At 36.7% G+C, this 20599-nt stretch overlaps 1 protein-coding gene across 2 annotated transcripts in view; it reads left to right on the top strand.

Annotated features, from left to right (window-relative positions):
* IREB2 (iron responsive element binding protein 2) overlaps nt 1-20599 on the top strand; it is a 45166-nt gene that overhangs the window by 6986 nt on the left and 17581 nt on the right. For both annotated transcript variants that reach the window (XM_004387466.2, XM_023741662.1), the window contains exons 3-9: nt 8673-8838; nt 10743-10880; nt 11788-12006; nt 14278-14347; nt 15013-15196; nt 15509-15648; nt 19350-19521. In XM_004387466.2, the coding sequence (XP_004387523.1) occupies nt 8673-8838; nt 10743-10880; nt 11788-12006; nt 14278-14347; nt 15013-15196; nt 15509-15648; nt 19350-19521 (1089 nt within the window). The remainder of the gene's footprint in view (nt 1-8672; nt 8839-10742; nt 10881-11787; nt 12007-14277; nt 14348-15012; nt 15197-15508; nt 15649-19349; nt 19522-20599) is intronic.

Raw genomic sequence — 20599 nt, 5'->3', positions numbered from 1 at the left:
GGGTTTCTCCAGTCTCCTAAAGGCCAGTAAATCTGGTCTTTTTTGTGTGTGTGTTAGAATTTTGTTCTACATCCTTCTCCAGCTCTGTCCAGTACCCTCTGTTGTGATCCCGGTGAGAGCAGTCAGTGGTAGCCGGGCACCATCCAGCTTTACTGGACTCAGTCTGGTCGAGGCCTTGGTAGCTGTGGTCCATTAGTCCTTTCGACTAATCTTTTCCTTGTATCCTGTTCTCTTCATTCTCTCTTGCTCCCGAAGGGATGAGACCAGTGGAGTATCTTAGATGGCTGCTCACCGGCTTTTAAGACCCCAGATGCTACTCACCAAGGTAGAATGTAGAACATTGTCTTTATAAACTGTTATGCCAGTTGAGCTAGATGTTCCCTGAGACCATGGTCCCCACAGCCCTCCGCCCAGCAATTCAGTCCCTTAGGGAGTTTGGATGTGTCTACGGAGCGTCCATTAGCTTTCCTTGTACAAGTTGTGCTGGTTTCCCCAGTATTGTATACTGTCTCCCCTTCACCAAAGATACCACTTATCTATTGCCTATTTAGTATTTATCCCTATTTCTTTTAATATCTACTTGATGGCCCACTTTACTTACTCATTTCATATAATGTCCAGTGTAGCCACTGCTGACCATTCTTTCTATGCTTACCAGCCAGTTAAGACTATTCCTTTAGGTGACTTTTTCACGTATTGTGTTAACCTAGTTTGGCTGGTTTTATTAGGTTTCCATTGTTGGTCCAGTTACCTTGCTGGAAGGGACAAGAGTATGTTTTCTAATCTTTTCTCCGCCAGGGACTCTGTGCAAGTTCTTTGGAAAGGGCTGGAAAGGGTAGGGCAAGCAATGAAATACTTCGCTTGTAATGCGTACACATGGTACATAAAGTTACAAAGATTACCTTTACCTAATATGATCCCACTATCCCATGCATAGCCAGAAATACCAATCCTCTACATTTTCTCCCAGAGTCTTGGTTTCAACTCTGCTTTTGATTGCCAATTTCTTGCCCTTTTGGTTGCAAGGAACAGACCCCCCCACTAGCTCACGTGAAAGGATTTATTGTAATGATTCAGAGCTCCTAAGCCAGTGAGATGTGGCTATATCTTAAGAAGATGGGCAGTGGGCTAGAATTAAGAAAGCTGTTTATTTTTTCCCTCAGAGGCTTCAGATTTCTGTCCCCCTCTTCTACTCCTTCCACTTCTTTGCAGACAAGCCTCCTCTGCTTGCTTGCTTTGCACATTGCCCCAAATGGCAACCTCAGTCCCTAACTAAAACAATAAAATTAACACCTATCTGGCTCAGTGTCTCTGTGTCCTGATTGCAAATTCCTGAGAGAAGAATCTAATGGTCCCTGTGTATCTATCTTTTCTCACCAGGCTGTTGCCAAGGGATTGGCTCTTACAGGACTCTGGGAACTGTCTATTTATGGGTAGCAGTTTGGACAGGCACGATGAAGTATGTCTGTTAGGTTAGCAAATAGTGCCAGTTTACGTGCTTACCAGGAGTAAAGAGAACAGTATGTGTTTCTGCACCTTCATCAATAATGGATATTATTTGTCTTCTTTTGTCAACCTTTGTCAGTGAGTGAAAAAAACTCTTAAAGAAGCAGGAATCTGTTCTCTTTTTCTACTTTCTTAGACTCTCAGTGGCAATATTAAAAAAAAAAGCAAAATTCCTTTCTTGGAAATTGATCCCATCCAGCCTGGTTCAGATTAGACAGAAATAATACCTTGACTCTAGTCAGACTGGGTATGAGTTAATTCTGTTGCCAGGTCTGGTAGGATTATGGGACCTTTTAGAACAGATTCCAAATCTTTTCTCCAGGTCCCTGGCTTTGAGCAAGTTTTTTAGTTTTACCCTGTAGGCTGCCCTAGCTGGTCTTACCTTAGTCCTCTAGGTCTTCTTTCTCAGTGTGGACTCCAAAGATTCCCTCTTTGGGGCTTCACGCAGGCCTAAAGTACCAGTGGCTCCAGTCTTTGAATGTTTCCCCTTTTCTTCAGTCGCTGTATTTGTCTGCCCTGTTTATATCTAAAGCCTGCTTTCTAGCCACTTGTTAAGATCAGTATTCCCTTTAGGTGGTTTCATCATCTACCATGAACTTTTCCATGTTTATAATTAACAAAGTCTTTTATGTTATCTGTTTAATTTCACTACTTCATTGCATGGTACAAAAACCAAAAAACCAAACCCATCGCTGTCGAATCAGTTCTGACTCATAGCAACCCTATAGGACAGAATAGAGCTGCCCCTATAGGATTTCCAAAGCTATAAATCTTTCCGGAAGCAGACTGCCACATCTTTCTCCTGTGGAGCGCCTGGTGAGTTCAAACCACGGACCTTTTGGCTAGTTGCCAAGCACTTATCTGTTGTGCTACCAGGGTTCTTCATGGTAGCCATGGAAAATAGCTTTATCTCCATATTATACAGATGAGGAAATGAGACTAAGAATCTAAGTAATTTGCCTAAGGTCACGTATCTTCTAAGTGAGAAAGCTTGGTCTCAGACCTTCTGATTTCAAGGCCAACACTTTTTTTCCCCTCAGTATCATTTTGTTGCCTAGCTTAATAATAATGGCAGTACTAAGACTGCTAGTATTTACTGAGTGTTACTGTATCTAGTTCTATAAGTTCTGTTATATATCCACTTGGCCAGTGTCCCACTACTAAATACCATTACCTATTAAGTGGTGGAGGAGAAATGAACAAAAGTCTAGGATTCTGAAGTCTGTGCTTGTAAAACTTATAAGCTCATGCTTACAAGGACCACAGAGGCAACGTAAACAAGTGAAATGATCCCCAGAATTGTGGCAAACAGGAGAGCTGATGCTGTTTGTAAAGGGTAGGTGCTACTCAGTCCCAGCAGAAATGTGACATCAGTTTATAAAATTTTCTGATTTTTATCCTAAGAAGCCAGAAATTTGGATTTTCATGTGAAAAATCTCTGGTTTTTAAATGTTGGCAACTAAATCTAAAAGTGTTAAAACTCTTAAATCTCAAAATATCAAAACTCTGTGCAGGTCTGACAAAATATGTCTGCAGGCCAACAGTTTGTGACCTCTGTACTGAGATGCCACTGTGTTGCCTAATCTTAGTAGCAGCCATTTAGTCTTTTTTTATTATTATTAGTTTTATTGTCCTTTAAGTGAAAGTTTACAACTCAAGTTAGTCTGTCATACAGAAATTCATACATACGTTTTTATGTGACCCTAGTTGCTCTCCCTGTACTGTGACAGCACACTCCTCCTTTCCACCCTGGATTAGCCATTCAGTCTTGAATAGTAGGGTCTGCTGTCCTAAAAACCTGGGCATACCTTTTATCACCTGCTTCTTGTATAAAATAGCAGACCTCAGCATCTTTTTTCAGCTCCTGAACCACCTGTTGGATCTTCCACTAAGTAATTGATCCAAAGTGTATATTGTTATCAGCTCATTTCAGAAGTGTGATCACACAAATTATCAGACTTTTCTAGTTTTTTTGATTACCTGTGCTTTAGAGGGGAGCCCTGGTGGCACAGTGGTTTAAGTGTTTGCCTGCTAACCAAAAGGTCCACCAGCCACTCCTTGGAAACCCTGTGGGGCAGTTCTGTTCTATAGGGTTGCTATGAGTTGGAATCGACTCGGTGGCAACGGGTTTTATGCTTAGAGTATTAGCTCTCTAGAGTCATAGAATTCTAGAAATTCCTGGTTAGAAGAGACATAAGTAATCCAAACCAGTTTTGTACTTGGTGCATGAATCTCTCAACAACACTATTAATTTACTGAGCTAATATTTATTGAATACTTGAATCTTTCTGGCAAAGTAAAGATGGCTAAGCTGGCATCCCTGTCCTAAAGAAGGCACACAGTTTAGTACTGGTGACACACATGGAAAATATGTGTTAAGTTCAATCTTTAGTATGTTAATAGCATTTTAGGTCCAATCAGGAGAAAGAAACCAACAGTAGGTTAAACAGGGAAAGTTTAATGTAATTAATTATTAACTGATTTAAAAAATAATATTAATTGCAAGATATAAGGAAACTGTACGTGAACTGTATAAACCAAATCCAACCCATTACCATCAAGTTGATTCCAACTCACAGCAGCCGTACAAGACGGTAGAACTGCCCCATATGGCTTCCAAGGCTGTAATCTTTATGGAAGCAGACTGCTACATCTTTCTGCTCAGCGGCTGGTAGGTTCGAACCACCAGCCTTTTGGTTGGCATCCAAGAGAGCACTAGTTGTAAAGACATGCACAGGGAGGTCCCCTGTACCCCTCTCCTCACTTCCCCCAACCTTGACATCTGACATAACTATAGTACAGTATCAAAACCAGGAAATTGACATTAATTCAATCCACAGAGCTTATTTTGATTTCACTGTGTATGCATGAACTCTTTTGTGTGTGTGTGTGTGGTTCTGTGTACACGTGTAGACTTGTATAACTACCACTGCATTCAAGATGCAACACTGTTCTATCACCACAAGTCTTCCTTATACTCTCCTTTTATAGCTACCTACACATCCTCCCACTCGCCCATCCCTAAATGCTGCCAACCTTAGATCTGTTCTCCATCTCTATAATTTTGTTATTTCAAGAATGTTATATAAATGGAATCATACGGTATGTAACCTAGTGCAGTTGGCTTTTTTCACTCATCATAGCTAGTGCTTCTTAATGACAGAATGTCTAGTTAACACTTGTGATTAGTTTTTCTCATAGCACTCTTTACCTGATAATTGTGTTTTAATTTAATAATTAATTAATTTTCAAAACGATAGAGTTAAAAACCAGTAGGACCACTAGGGTTATAACCAAAACAGTACCCCTTGCCCTATACCCAGTTTTCACTCCCCAGAAAATGCCATTTTCAGTTCTCTTGGCTGTTTCCTCTGGTAATTTCCTCTGTATTATTAAATAGCCTTGCTTATACTGCTGTTTCTTGATTTTTCAATTTTAGACTTTACTAACTTTCTACTGTGGAAAATGAGAATTCAGGACTTTTCTTCTCCCTTACATATATCTCTCTAGTATAACCATCATACTATTTGGTTACATCATCATACAGTGTTTATATTATTATGACTTTAAATATTTTCTGCCAGCCCATGTAGTAAACTATGGTTGTATTTCATTTCTCATACAACCTTGTGTTTTTCCTGATATTAATGATTCTTTTTTTTTTTGCTTACCTAGTTTTCTACATCCTTATCAATACATAATTTGCTTCCAAACCCTCTCTAAAAACAAACAAAAAGAAAACTAGTTAAACTCTCCCAGTATAAATACATCATGTAATCTATCAGTTAATTTTTTCCTTTCTCTTGGCAACATCCCATCTGGACTCCATCTTTCTGCTCCATTAGAGACTGATTGCAGTGTAGGCTTGGCGCCCCGCTGTTGTCTTAAGGAGAGTCTTTTTTTATTATCTTGTTTTTTTAATAATACTTTATTGCATTTTTGGTGAAGGTTTATACAGCAGTTTAGGTTCCTATTCAGCAATTTCTACACAAGTTGTTCAGTGACATTGGTTACAATCTTCACAATGTGTGAACATTCTCATTATTTCCGTTCTGGTTGTTCCATTTCCATTAATCTACTTTCCCGGCCCTCTTAACATTCTCATCTGTGTTTTAAAGTAATTTTTGACCGTTTGGTGTCATGTAGGTGATTTTTGAAAGGAGCGCAGTACTTACAGGTGATACTCTATTTTTTGAGCCAGTCTGTTATTTAGCTATAAGGTGACCTCAGGGGTTAGTTTCAGTTCAAGGTTTGAAGAGTATTTCAGGATAATAGTCTCAGGTAGTCCTCCAATCTAAACCAGTCCAGTAGGTCTGTTTTGTTTTGTTCTGTTTATTAATTTGAGGTTCTATTCACATTTTACTCCCATTTGATCAAAGTCCATCTATTGTGGCCCTGATTAGAATGGTCAGTAGTGGTAGCCGATCACCATCTAGTTCTTCTGGTCTCAGGGTAGATGAGGACATGGTTTGTGTAGACTATTTGTCCTGTAGACTAGTTTCTTTGAGTCTTTGGTTTCCTTCTTTCTCTTTTGTTCTGGATGAGTAGAAGCCAATAGTTACATCTTAGATGGCTGCTCATGAGGGAGAGTCTCTTTGCTCTCTTCTGTGTTGAAAACTCCATTTCCTAGATTCTTGGATTTTCTATTCACTGTTTATCCTCTTGTTTTATAGATCATATCCTTCAATAGCTTCCTAAGAAAGGATGTCTAGAAAGTAAAATTTTGAGACCTTGCATGTTTAATTTATAGTTTGCTTATGTATAAATTTCTAGGTTGGACAGTATTTTCACTCAGAATTTTGTAGGTATTGTTCCAATGTCTTCTAGCTTCTAATGCTCCTATTAAGAAATCATAGGAAATTCTGATTCCTAGTCTTTGTTTCTGGTTGCCTTTAGACGTTTAAGTTTCAGCTTTCTGTGCTGTATTCTGCTCAGTCCATTACTAGTCATCCATGCGCTTTATTCCAAAATTGTGCTGGTTTCTCGTCTGCCTATCTGTTCTTGTGGGTTTATAACTTTTTTTATTTCTTTACCATCATCTTACTGGATTTTAGGACTGAGAGTGGAGATAATTGCTGGTATTTACCATGTTTAACTAGGAATCTCATGAAATGCTTTTTATGAAGATACTATAAACAAAAATTAATATTTCTGTGATTGTTTATCCAAAAACCCCAGGTTAATCTCTTCTGTGATAATTTTTTTCTCATTATCACGAAATGTTCTATTAAAAATTTCCCCCTTCCTCCTCCTCTCCCACTCCCCAGATATTTCCCCTTGGTTTTTAGGACTTTATTATGCTTCAGAATGAGGTAAGTTTGCTAAGATACTCTTTACATCTCTTATAGGTAGCTGGCATTCCCATTTTAAATGAGAAATTGCATCAACTTGAGTCAGTTTCTGAAGGTCATACTTGGAGTAAATGGCAAATCCAGGCTTTGAATCTCATTTCTGATTCTGTAGTCCTTTCTCCTCTTTACTTACAACTTCATATTCTTTAAATTATGTATCTAAAAATGTTCAAATATACAAAAGTAGAATAATATAATGACCCACGATGTACTTAGCCATTTGTTAACATTTTACTGGTCTTTTTTTTTTCCCCCATACAAAAATTTATACATACATTGTTATGTGACTCTGATTGCTTTCCCCATACTGTGACAGCACACTCCTCCTTTCTACCCGATTCCCCATGTCCATTCAACCAGCTCCTCACCCTCTCTGCCTTCCCATCTCACCTCCGGACAGAAGCTGCCCATTAGTCTCTTGTATCTACTTGAGCTAAGAGGCACACTCCTCACAAGTATCACTTTATGTTCCACAGTCCAGTCCCATCCCTGTCTGAAGAGTTGGCCTCAGAAATTGTTTTAGTTCTGGTCTGGTAGAGAATCCAGGGGCCATGCTTTCCAGGGTTCCTCCAGTCTCAGTCAGACCATTAAGTCTGGTTTTCTTACTAGAATTTGAGTTCTGCACCCCACCTTTCTCCTGCTCCATCCAGGACTCTGTTGTGTTCCCTGTCAGGGCGATCATTGGTGGTAGCCAGGCACCATCTAGTTCTTCTGGTCTCAGGTTGATGAAGTCTCTGGTTTATATGGTCCTTTCTGTCTCTTGGGCTAATACTTTCCTTGTGTCTTTGGTGTTCTTCATTCTCCTTTACTCCATTGGTTGGGACCAATTGATGCATCTTAGATGGCCGCTTGCAAGCTTTTAAGACCCCACAGTCTTTTTTTTTTTTCCAAATGTTTTACCATTTTTTAAAACCTGTAAATACTTCTGTATGGATCTCTGAGGTATAAAAGGACTTAAAATAATAGTAGTAATAATCACAATGAGATGATTATACCTAACAAAATTAATAATAATTCCTTAATAAAATCTAAAACCCAATCCTGTTCAGATTTCTCTCGTTGTCTCAAAAATATATTTGTATAATTTGTTTTTTCAAAATAGAATTCAGAGTCCACATATAGCACTTGGTTGTTGTCTTTTGTCATTTAATCTATTATAATAGCCCTCCTCTCCTTTTTCCGTGCCATTTTTCTGTTGAAGAAACAAGGTTCTGTATCTTGTAGGACACCCTACATTCTTGATATGGCTGATTGCTTCCTCATGGTGGTGTTTTACTGACACTATCCTCCATATTTCCTCTCATGTGAAGGTTTTTTTGTTTGTTTGTTTGTTTTGAGTAACTGTGCTTTAGATGAAGGTTTACAGAACAGAACAAACTAGCTTCTCATTAAACAGTTAGTACACACGTTGTTTTATGACTTTGGTTACCAACCCCACAACATGTCAACACTCTCCCTTCTCAACCTTGGGTTCCCTATTACCAACTTTCCTGTCCCCTCCTAACTTCTAGTTCTTGTCTCTGGGTTGGTATCCCCCTTTAGTCTCATTTTGTTTTATGGGCCTGTCTAATTCATGTGAAGGTTTTTATCTCTGCTTTTTCAGGGCCTTGGGCTTATGTATGCAAAAGTGAATGTTATAGAAAATATGGTGTTAACATGAATGATGTTTTAGTTCATGTTTACTAGACTAAAAAATGAAATTTTTTAAATTAAAAAAACAATACATCTTTGTCTTTAACTTTTTGCTGTTGTAAGCTTTACAATATGTAATTACAATTATTCCCTTATTAATACTAATATTTTCTCTTGAATCAGATGCTCTGCCTTACTCAATACGGGTCCTATTGGAAGCTGCTGTACGAAATTGTGATGGTTTTTTAATGAAAAAGGAAGATGTTATGAACATTTTAGACTGGAAAACCAAACAAAGCAATGTTGAAGTGCCCTTTTTTCCTGCCCGTGTTCTTCTTCAAGATTTTACGTGAGTGAGAGGTTTATTTTTCATGAATGAATTTTCAGAATGTTCTCTTTTTAAATTTCAGGCTAACTGATGGATGGCTCTGTAGTTTTGTTTTTGTTTTCCAATTCTGAAGGTTTGTTTAGAAAAGAAAACTGCCCTTTCTAAACTAAAGCAATTCATTAAAGATAGGCACCCATTTCTTATACCATTTATTCAGAAATTGCTTTTGCTTAAGCTGCGTACTTACCGGCTCCACATAACTGTCTAATAAACTTCTCAGACTTAACGTATGCAAAACTTGATTTCCCACCCCTACCTCATCTATTCCTTTCCAAGCCTTCTCCATTATAGTGAATAGCACCATTAGTCTCCCATTTGTTTAGGCCAAAAATCTAGGAATCATCGTTGATTCTGTTTCCTTTATACCCTGTAGCTAGTCTATCAACAGTTTTGTTGGTTGTACTTTTGAAATATATCCTGAATCCAAATACTTTCTTACCATCTCCACCACTGTCATCTTGATTCTAGCCACCATTTTCTCTTGCCTGATTATAGCTGCAGTAGTCTTTTAACTGGTATCCCCACTTCTATACTTGTGATCTAGTCTCTTTGCACACTAGATGGAGCACCTTGGTAAGAAGGTTAACCAGGTCATATCATTCCCCTCCTTCAAATGCGCCAATTTGCTTTCATCACACTTAGAATAAAATCCAAACTCTGCCATACCCTGAAAGACCTTGCCTGACCCAGGGTGTCCAGGGATTATTTACTGGAAGAGTTAACTTTGAGCTGAGTTTTGAAGAAAGCATAGGAGTTAACTAGACAAATAAGAACATTCTCCTCACCTACCTGCCAAACCTGGTTTGTATGCCACTGCTCTGTGTACCTTGTATATGCTGCTATTACAGCACTTATGATAACTCTTCTGTAATTATTACTTTATCTTCCTTTCAAGTTCCTTGAGAGTAGGAATGATGTCTCCTTTGACCTTGTACACATTGAAGACATTTGGTAAATGTTTCTTACATAGTTGAGTGGGTGAATGTAAAATTGCAAAAGCTATTGTGGGTACCAAGAAGGCACTGAGTTGGAAGGGGCTGGAGCTGAGGAAAAGGGAATGTCATAAAATTGAAGGCTGGAGAAAGGATTCCAGAGGCAGTTCCCTTGAAGTCCTCTTCCTCTCATGGCCTCTGTCTTATCTAGTGCTGCTGTAACAGAAATACCACAAATGGATGGTTTTAATAAAGAGAAATTTATTCTCTTACAGTTTAGGAGGCTAGAAGTCCAAATTCAGGGTGTCAGCTCCAGGGGAAGGCTTTCTCTCTGTTGGCTCTGGGGGGTGGTCCCTTGCCATCAATCTTCCCCAGTCTAGAAGCTTCTCGGCACAGGAGTCCTGGGTCCCAAGGACACACTCCACTTCTGGCTCTGCTTACTTGGTGGTAATGTATCTCAAAAGAGATTGACTCAGTGTACAGCCTAATCTGGTAGATTGTGTCCTGCCTCATTAACATAACTGCCTCTAATCCTACCTCATTGACATCATAGAGGTTAGGATTTACCACACATAGGGTTATCAGATCACAAAGTGGAGGACAGCCACACAATACTGGGAATCATGGCCTAGCCAAGTTGACACACATTTTTGGGGGAAACAGTTGAATCCATAACAGCCTCAAAAAATCATCTCTTGTATTATTTTTAGGCACCTTCCCCTCTGAGAACTCTAGTTCTCAGATAATATTTAGTATTAATTCTCATTAAACCAGATGCATCTAACTTTGGATAACTTGTACATTATCAAACACGAATGCCAACTAAAAAGGGATACTTTAAAATATGAAAATGAATAAATGCATGTTAATCATTTATTAAGCGTATGTAAAAGAACAATTAGAACTATAATTGGATCATTCTTTATTTTGTAGTGGAATACCGGCAATGGTGGATTTTGCTGCTATGAGGGAAGCAGTGAAAATCCTTGGAGGTGATCCTAAGAAAGTTCATCCTGCCTGTCCAGCAGATCTCACGGTTGACCATTCTTTACAAATTGACTTCAGTAAATGGTACTTCTTTACAGATATTTATAAAGACAGCTATGCAAGTTAACTGGTAGCCAACCCACTGGAAGTGTATGGTTTAGAGGAAAGGGAGATAATTTTTGCCCTATAAAGTATGCTGCATTTAATATTGACTAGTGTATGAAAAGAAAAACTGCTTAAAAGTCTATGAATTGGTTTTTTTTAAACAGTCTAACATTATGTTTATGTTTGTGTACGTACTTTTGCTGCCATGTTTGATAGAAATATATGAGCCTAGAGCTTGCTTTTTGAAGTGGATACCTGAATTCAGTCTTCATTTCCTTTTTTTTTTTTTTTAACCCTTCTTACCTTCCAGAGGGACTCTTAAGATGTGAGCCATGAGTATCTTTAATTAATTGGTGATTGAAAACAACTGAGCCCACTAGAGCTCTATTTTCCTTCCACTGAAATAAATTTCTTATATTTTTAAGGCCCCCTTTTTTAAGGTCAAACAAGAGAAGACATTTCTGTTGCCATGCACCAGCTGTCTTTTACATTCTCTGGAGTAACAGAATAAGACTACAATTTATTATAACCCATGAGAGATTTTATCTCTAGATTAAAGCTATGGCTCTGAGCTTTTTAAAGTTGTTAGATGGAAACAAAAATCTATTTCAGTACTTGCTACAAATCATTTAAATTGTTACAGAAGTATATGAAACGATTTTATTGGGCACTTAGAATTCTGTTTTCATCTCCATAAATTTAAATGACCTGTTTCTATTTTTTTTGTAATGTGAGGTTTGTTTTTGATACCTAAGTTAAACGATATATTAACCTTCGAACATTCAGTCGGGTACTTCCAGATAGCGTTGCTAGTGTGCATTTTTTGAAAAGCTAAATTTCTGTCACTTTTAAATTGTTTTGTTTGTTTTCCTTTTTGGAATGATAGTGCAATACAGAATGCTCCAAATCCTGGAGGTGGTGACCTGCAGAAAGCAGGAAAGCTCTCTCCGCTTAAAGTGCAGCCTAAGAAGCTTCCCTGCAGAGGCCAGACTACCTGTCGAGGATCGTGCGATTCTGGAGAACTGGGCCAAAACTCAGGAAAATTTTCCGCACAGATTGAGAACACGCCCATTCTGTGTCCTTTTCATTTGCAACCAGTGCCTGAGTATGAAATTGTTTTTGTTAATATTTATTAGCCAGGTTGTTTTTTTAATTAAATAAATCGCATTTATTCCCCTTTCACCCGCCTCATTCCGGTCATACTGCCTTATTTACTCTGCTGAATTGGGTATTAATATGTATTCCCCATTGTACTGAAAGAAACAAAGTTACTTAAAATGGTAGTCTCTATCTAAATACCATTATCTATTTCTGTTCCTTAGAAGGCAAACCTTTCTTAAGATTTGTCTGTAAATATATTTAATTTACATTTAGGCAGAAAAATGTGATCTCATCTTAAACTGTGTGAATTTTTTAACTTAGTGAATTTATACCATTTTTCACATGCTTATTATTCATTTTTCTTTTGTGAATTCCCTACTTATACTTTGCTTTTCCTGCTAGGGAGTTTCTTATTTATTTGTAAATTGCGTTAAGAGCTCTGTGTATGTTAAGAATATTATCATATATGTTAGATGAGCCCTTTTACATAAATGATTACCTGCATAGAACTATGGAAGGTAGTAAACCTGCCTAGGAAAGAATCCTATTCTTAGGCTTTGGTTAGATTTCCTAATAGGTAATTTTTCAAAATAAGAAAAATAGTGCTATTGTTTAAATTTTTATATGTTACAAAGTTTCCAAAACAACTTAGTTAACTTTTGAATAAAGAGATGTTAGAGTCCTTATACTTTTTTTAAGTTGAAAAAAATGAACACATTTAAGACTTAAAATAGCTAAGAATAATATCCACACATATTTTATCCTAAGTGCCAAATAATACATTAATTCATTTGTCTTTGAACTCGATTTTTCAAGTTCTATCTAGTTCTAAAATTTTGGGCTCAGTATTTCTATAAAGCCTCAGGGTTATAACGACTCATGTACTCTTCCTTTCAAGAAGGCAGTGTAATCTGTGGTTTCTTTGCCATCTAATTATAATTATGACAGTTTTATATAATCACTCCTTTTTTTCTGCTATCTAGTTGTCCTTATTCTTAGGGGCATGTTGACTTTTGAGATTAACATCTCTTCTTATAAAGAAACTAATTTCCTGGAAAGGAAGATCTATTGAGTGAAAAAGCTTTGATTTGCTTGTTTGTCTTTTCATAACTGATGGAGTATGAAGTGCTTAATTGGTATATTTTTATTTCTAAAAATCCAGTTGGGTTTAACACTTCCCCTGAATTTTGACTTTACATTGCAGAGTATTTAGATGGGTTATATTGGCTTTGTGAAAATAGTAACTTTTTTGTGTTCCTTAATGCATCAGTGAAGTGTTAATTATAGACTCAGACAAGAAATTGAGGGATAGAAAGTTGAAAGCATAACATTTAGCACTTGAAATCATTACCTAGTTTGAAGTAGGCTTATGAACTAATAAATGTTTATATGGCACTTTGTAGCCGTAAGTGCTAGTAAAAGGGAAGTAATTGCAGTGGCTTTGGGAAAACTGTGTCCCCTGAGGTCCTGAGAGAAATCTCACTGAGATGAGGTATGACTTCAAACAGTCACTCAGCAATGAATTATTAAAGTAGTCTTTGTTTTTTAAAATGTTAACAGTTAAACAACTATAATTATCTGGACCCTGGAGGATGTGTATAATTTAAGTTATATTGATATTCCGGTCACCAGCTGGCAGGTGTAATGAACAGCTTAAAGCTATTTGAAATAAATAATTTTTTTTTAATACCCATTAGATAAAAATGGTTCTGTATTTACTTTTTGGAGATGAGTTGTTTTTTCTCTTAAATAATTCATGTAAACTATGTTTATAATCCATGTGAACTGCCACTTAATACATAAAGTGGCATTTTGGGTGAGATGAAAAGATATTTGCCAAAAGTTCTTTTTAAACTATAAAATGATGTTGAGCTGTTTGTCATTGCTACATAGTGATAATTCATTATGTAATCACCACCCATCTCCCGGTTTAACTGACACATAAGCAAAGTAGGTAGAAATGTACATGCAAAGCTTACCATTTTATTTTTATTATGATTTCAGCCAAATCTTGTATAGTGTAAAATATGTGATTTTGGACATGATTCTGTTATACCAAGTAAAATAATAATCACTGCTTCCTAGCATGTTATTTAAAGTAGAACTTCCTTGTTGGAAATGAAAATAACTGATTCTAAGAAGTGTGGTAAATTGCTCTTCCAAAGATTTTTTTTAATATGTTTATATATATGTGCATAAAAATGAAGACTTGAAAGATATAAGGCAAGTCTTTCTTGTAATATATACATTTAATGCTAGCTCTTCTTCCTTTTAGACCTGAAACAGTGTTAAAAAATCAGGAAGTAGAATTTGGCAGAAATCGAGAGAGGCTTCAATTTTTCAAGGTATAAATAATTTGGGGGAAATTTTGTATAGAAATTTATAAAAATATTAATAGGTATGATTTTTATATCTTGAGTGGTTTTTAAAGATTTTATAGCAATAGAACCCCTTTGTTCCCCCAAATAAAATCTTACTGGAAACCCCAGTGTATAAAAAAAGGTAAAAACAGAATGACTCTAGTTTAAGTGAGCTTGGAGGGCCTTTTACATTGGGCCCTCCCTTCTTCCCATCCCTGAGAATCCTTGGAATACAGTTGGAATATCATTTATCTGGACTACAGTATTTGAACATTTTTCTTAGGCGTCATTTCGTTTTATTGTAATAATCTGCAAAGTTAATAAATTTAGGTTTAGTATTAAGGGGCCCTGTGGTGCAGTGGTTAAGCGTTTGGCTGCTAACCAAAAGGTCAGCAGTTTGAATCCACCAGCCACTCCTTGGAAACCCTATGGGCCAGTTCTACTCTGCCATATAGCATTGCTATGAGTCAGAATCAACTTGATGGTAATGGTTTTTTGTTTTGTTTCGTTTTTTCCTTATTACTGTAAACTTGGAATTGACCATATTGCACAGTCGCTAAGACATTTTCACTGTCAATATTTATATCATATGTGCATAAATTCATATAATGTACTAACTCTTGTATTTCTTAAATTTAAATAAAATATAGTGGAGTTCAAGAGTGTTTAAGAATGTGGCTGTAATCCCTCCTGGAACTGGAATGGCACACCAAATGAACTTAGAATATTTGTCGAGAGTGGTTTTTGAAGAAAAGGACTTCCTCTTTCCAGACAGTGTAGTGGGCACAGATTCTCATATAACCATGGTGAATGGTTTGGGGATTCTGGGATGGGGTAAGTAAATGACTATATTTTCTTCCTTTTTGGAATGGGAATGTGAGAAATCATTAAAGAACATAAATAGGTCTTTATAGCTTCTTTGAGGCTGTATTCTCATCTATGATAGCAGCAACAAAATTAAAAATCCTTAAGGGTTTATAAGCCATGTGGTAAAAGAGGATTTATGAAAAGAAATTTGCCGAGTGCCTGGCACAGCACCACCATTTGTGAAGTGATTGGAGTGATGATGATGATGTCTATTAAGGTAGTATGGTTACTCCTTTGTTTTTAAAGTCCTGTCTTTAATATACCTGTGTATTACTTTAGGGGTTGGAGGCATTGAAACAGAAGCAGTTATGCTTGGTCTGCCGATTTCTCTTACTTTACCAGAGGTGGTTGGATGTGAGTTAACTGGGTCATCAAATCCTTTTGTTACGTCCATAGATGTTGTTCTTGGCATTACAAAGGTAAGTGAAAGTTGTGGTTGGCCATATGACGTAGTGGACACTATTTTTATGTAAGTTTAGAAGCCCTACAGGAGCAGTTCATCACAGCATCCTCAGCACTCTGACATTACTCTCCACATCATCATAGTTATCATCATGTAATAACATCAAACCTATTAGTACAAAAAATTTGTCACTATTCACTTGACATACATTAACTCATTGATTTCTCAGTACAAGGCTGTGAGATAGCTGTTACTGTCCCCCTTAAATTCTGAGAACCTTGAGGCACAGAAAGATTTGATGACTTACCCAAGGTCATCGAGCTGAATAGTCAGTGGTAGAACAAGGATTGTAACCTAGACGGTCAGATTCTTTGGTTTATGCTCTTAACCGTAATGCCTTATTGTCTCAATAAATGATTGTTGACTAAAACCAAAAAAAACCATTGCCGTCGAGCCAGTTCCAACTCATAGCAACCCTATAGAACAGAGGAGAACTGCCCCATAAGTTTTCCAGGGAGCAGCTGGTGGATTTGAACTGCCGACCTTTTTGGTTAGCAGCCATAGTTCTTAACCACTGTGCCACTGAATAAAAAAATATCCTATTTAGCAAAAGTCTAATTGTATCCCCTTTAATATTTAGTTGAATCAGTTGTCCTTTAGAAACCATTATTCCACTAGATAATGGTTTAAAAAATAATGGACTGTAGAAATGTGATAGTGTCAGATTTTTCTATTGGCTGTTTTAACATTTCTTTGAGGTACTATAGAGATACTTTTTCTCTGGATTTTTTAAATATTGGTTGCATGCATGCGTGCATTCAGTACACATGCTCACGGGTTTCCTAGTGAACAATAATTAGTAACTCTCCATCCTAAATTTCTGGCTCCCACTAACTTTATTGTAATGATTAAGTACTATTTTATTAAATAAAAAAACCTGGGAAATGTTCCATATACAATTCCAATTTGGGTCCCCATATCTCAGCATTTTTGGTTAAATAATTGGTTTGGAGGCTTTCAGGATACTCTTCAGGGTAAGAAAATGATAATGCCCTTATCAGCATTCAGTATTGATGCCCACCTACCACTGCTGACTTCTCTGACCAGGATCACAATAGAAGGACCCGGTAAGAGTGGAAGGAAAAAAAAACTATGTAGAACAAAATTCAAATTCATTAAAAAAAGACCAGATTTACTGGTCTGAGAGAGACTGGAGGAATCCCCAAGACTATGGCCCTTAGACACCTTTCTAAGTTGGAACTGAAGCCATTCCTGGAGATCACTTTTCAGCCCAATAATAGGCCTATAAATAAACTATAACACATGTGAGGAATGTGCCCCTTAGAACACGAGACCAAAAGGACAATATATGCCCAAAAGCAAATACGAGAAGGCAGAAAAGGGGGCAGAAAAACCAGACAAATGGAAATGGGAAACTCAGAATGGTAATGAGGAGAGTGCTGACACATTGCAGGGGTAGCAACCAATGTCACGGAACAATTTGTGTATAAAGTATTGAATGAATTTGCTCTGTAAACCTTCACCCTAAAGCACAATTTAAAAAAAAAAAAAAAAAAAAAAACAGTATTGATCCTTCTTCCCTAATAGGAAAAAATTTTGACATCTTCGAGAAATGATTGACAAAGTACATGTTACAAAAAGACAAAGTTAAATTGAGAATTGCAGGATTATTTCTAAAGGAAAAGGAGTATCCCATTGTGTTTTTAGAGGACTCAATTCTCCAGACATCTTGAAAATTAATGCTACTTTTTAGATTCCTCTGGTTGTTTTTTTCTTAACAATATTATTGTCTGTGTGTTTGACATTTTGGCTTATTGATCCAAAAATTTAATCTATTATATATGTTTGCCCTTGTTGCATTTTTTTATTTTTTGAGATCCTGTTCTATTTGTGATTTTTTTTTATTTTGTTGTTGTTGAGAATATACACAGCAGAAACACACCAGTTCAGCAGTTTCTACATGTACAATTCAGTGACACTGATTACATTCTTCGAGTTTTGCAACTAGTCTCACTTTCCTTTTCTTATTGTTCCCCATTAACATAAACTCATTGTTCCCTAAGGTTCCTATCTAATCTTTGAGTTGTTGTCTATTTGATCCCATATAGATAGATCTCAAAAGACGACAATGCTCAAGGCAGACATTCTTTACTAGTTAAGCTAAACTATTGTTTGGTTGGTTGTTGTTTTTTTGTTTTTTAATTATTATTTTTGTTGTTGAGAATATACACATCAAAAACATACACCAGTTCAAGTTTATACATTGATTCAGTGACATTGATTACATTTTTCTAAGTTGTTCCCCATTAACATAAACTCACTGCCCTGTACTTTTCCTATTTAATCTTTCAAGTTGCTGATGTCAGTTTGATCCCATATAGACAGATCTTAAAAGAGCACAGTGCTCAAGGCAGACTTTTTTTTCTAGTTAAGCTAAACTATTGTTTGGCTTTAAGAAGACTTCAGTGGATATTTTTGGTTTAAGGCTATTTATGATTTTTATAGGATTAATTATGTATTGTTTTCCAAAATGTACTCTGTGATACCTCATTAATTTGGTGAAAGCGGCATTTGGTTTGGTATATCTAATCTGTATTTCTGTCATCCTCAAAAATGTAGCCATAAGTGTACAGAATTGTTTTCCTTTTAGGCTTGAGTTTCTACATCTATAAAAAGCAGTCTCGATTAAGTGATCCCTAGCACTCTAAATATTAGGGCTTAATGTCATTCAGAGGTTATTGATTATTTCTTAGTCACCTCCCTAGGCACTCTCCTAAACCAGTCTGAGACCATTTTGTAATTTAGAAAAGGTGAATAGCTATTTCAGTTACTTGGTAGTAAACTAAAAAATTATTTTAGCAGGAATCAAGTTAAAAACCACATGTTCACCCTTCAGCCAAACATTAGACAGGCCTGTAAAACAAACAGTAATACACATAGTTCAACCATGTGTATGAGACTAAATGGGCACACCAGCTCAGGGGCAAGGACGAGAAGGCAGAAGGGGCAGGAAAGCTGGGTGAATGGAAATAGGGAACCCAAGGCAGAGAAGGGGAGAGTGTTGACAAGTCACGAGGTTGGCAACCAATGTCACAAAATAATATGTGTATTTATTGTTTAAGGAGAAACTGATTTGCTCAGTAAACCTTCACCTAAACCACAATAATAAAAAAAACCACGTTAATCCCACCAATGTAGAATTTACCTATAATTAATGATGCTGTAAATAATTGGGCCAATAGTTGGAATTTGAAGAATTTTTAACCAGTATATAATTTTTATTGAAATATAATTTTGTCGGTATATTAACGTTTCATTAAATCTGAAATCCATCAGTAGTTAGAAGCACTAATGTTTTATGTATTGCTAAGCAAGAAAAAGGGCTGTCAGCTAAATTGATACACCATCAATTCCAGTGTGTACTCCTATTTCAGAGATGTTAAATTGTGAATCTTACCTATCTTAAGCTTTCAGGCACTTTTCTGCATTGATTAACCGTGGAATTTGAACTTTATTCTGTTGGCTAGCTTAAAATACCCACAAAACCAGAATAAGTTGATGTTTCATGAGAACAATAAAGGATCTCTTTTCTTCACTGTCACTAGTACTGGTTATAATTTATAATTTCAAGGGAATCCATGCTAACCTTAATCATTGCTAATTTTTGTATGTGTTTCTCTGTATCCCTTTTTATAGCACCTCAGGCAAGCAGGAGTGGCTGGAAAGTTTGTTGAGTTTTTTGGAAGTGGAGTTTCACAGTTATCTATAGTTGATCGAACTACAATAGCAAACATGTGCCCAGAATATGGTGCTATCCTCAGCTTTTTCCCTGTTGACAATGTGACATTAAAACACTTAGAACATACAGGTAAGAAGATATAAGATCATTAGGATAAATGTGTTGTATTTCTGATGTGTCTGTCTGACAACGTTTTATAATTACTACTACCTTGTGCATGTTAATTAATATTCATGAAACTTACTTTGAAACAGTGGCTCTCAAATAAACTGCCTCAGATGTCTTCATAATGTTGTGTCCTCAAATCCTAGTCCTTAAGACCTTTCACAGCTGTTGCAAGGAGTTATTCAAAACTGCTGATCTTTGCCTCGCTTTTTCTCCATAATGGTGGATACCTTTACTTCTGCTTAGGTTGCAGTTTAAAGGAAATCAATCTTGAGGGTATTCACAGCTGTCCCTTCCTATACCCAGGATTGGAGAAGACATCAGATAAAAGAGTTTGGGAACCAGTGCTCTATCTTAAAGAATAAGCACAGGCTTTTGTGAAAAACAGCGTAGAGCTGCAGCTTCCAAATCTTTTCGTAGCTTGATTATCATGAACTTTCACCATCTTCTGTTGACGGTTTAGTTTAAAATAGGAACTACCTGAAAAACAATACGTTGATATTTTATAAGGCTGCTGTTCTTTAAAAAACAGGATCTCTTCTTCATTTGATCCACTTCCCTTTTTTTAAAGAGATCATTGCTGAGCTACTCATCTCTAATCACAGGTATATTTTTGGGGTATATTCTAGTATTCAGCTTGAGGGCAGATTATTATAAGTTAATGAGTCAAATGGCAAAAATACATGACTAGTCATTTGGAACCCTGAAAGGAATGGTTTCCATTTAATGCAAAGCTTTCTGTTACCTGGATTTTGGTTGGTAGAACATTCAAGAGAGAAATGGTTAGAGATGCCTCATTCCTTGCATATTAATCTAAGTTAGTATATTAGTGATCTATTGCTGTGTAACAAATTTTCCTAAAACTGAGTGACTTAAAACAACAATAATTTATTACTTCATGATTTCTATGAGGTCAGTAACTCAGATAGGACACAGCAGGAACAGCTCGTCTCTGCTTCATGATGTCTGGGCCATTCAAGGCCAGGGCCTGGAATTATGAAAGCTTATTCACATGCAGCTCTGGCAGTTAGTGCTGTCAGTT

Source organism: Trichechus manatus, unplaced genomic scaffold (assembly GCF_000243295.1).
Source record: "Trichechus manatus latirostris isolate Lorelei unplaced genomic scaffold, TriManLat1.0 scaffold00186, whole genome shotgun sequence".
Classification (NCBI taxonomy): domain Eukaryota; kingdom Metazoa; phylum Chordata; class Mammalia; order Sirenia; family Trichechidae; genus Trichechus; species Trichechus manatus.
This window is presented reverse-complemented; position numbering and strand designations above follow the sequence as displayed.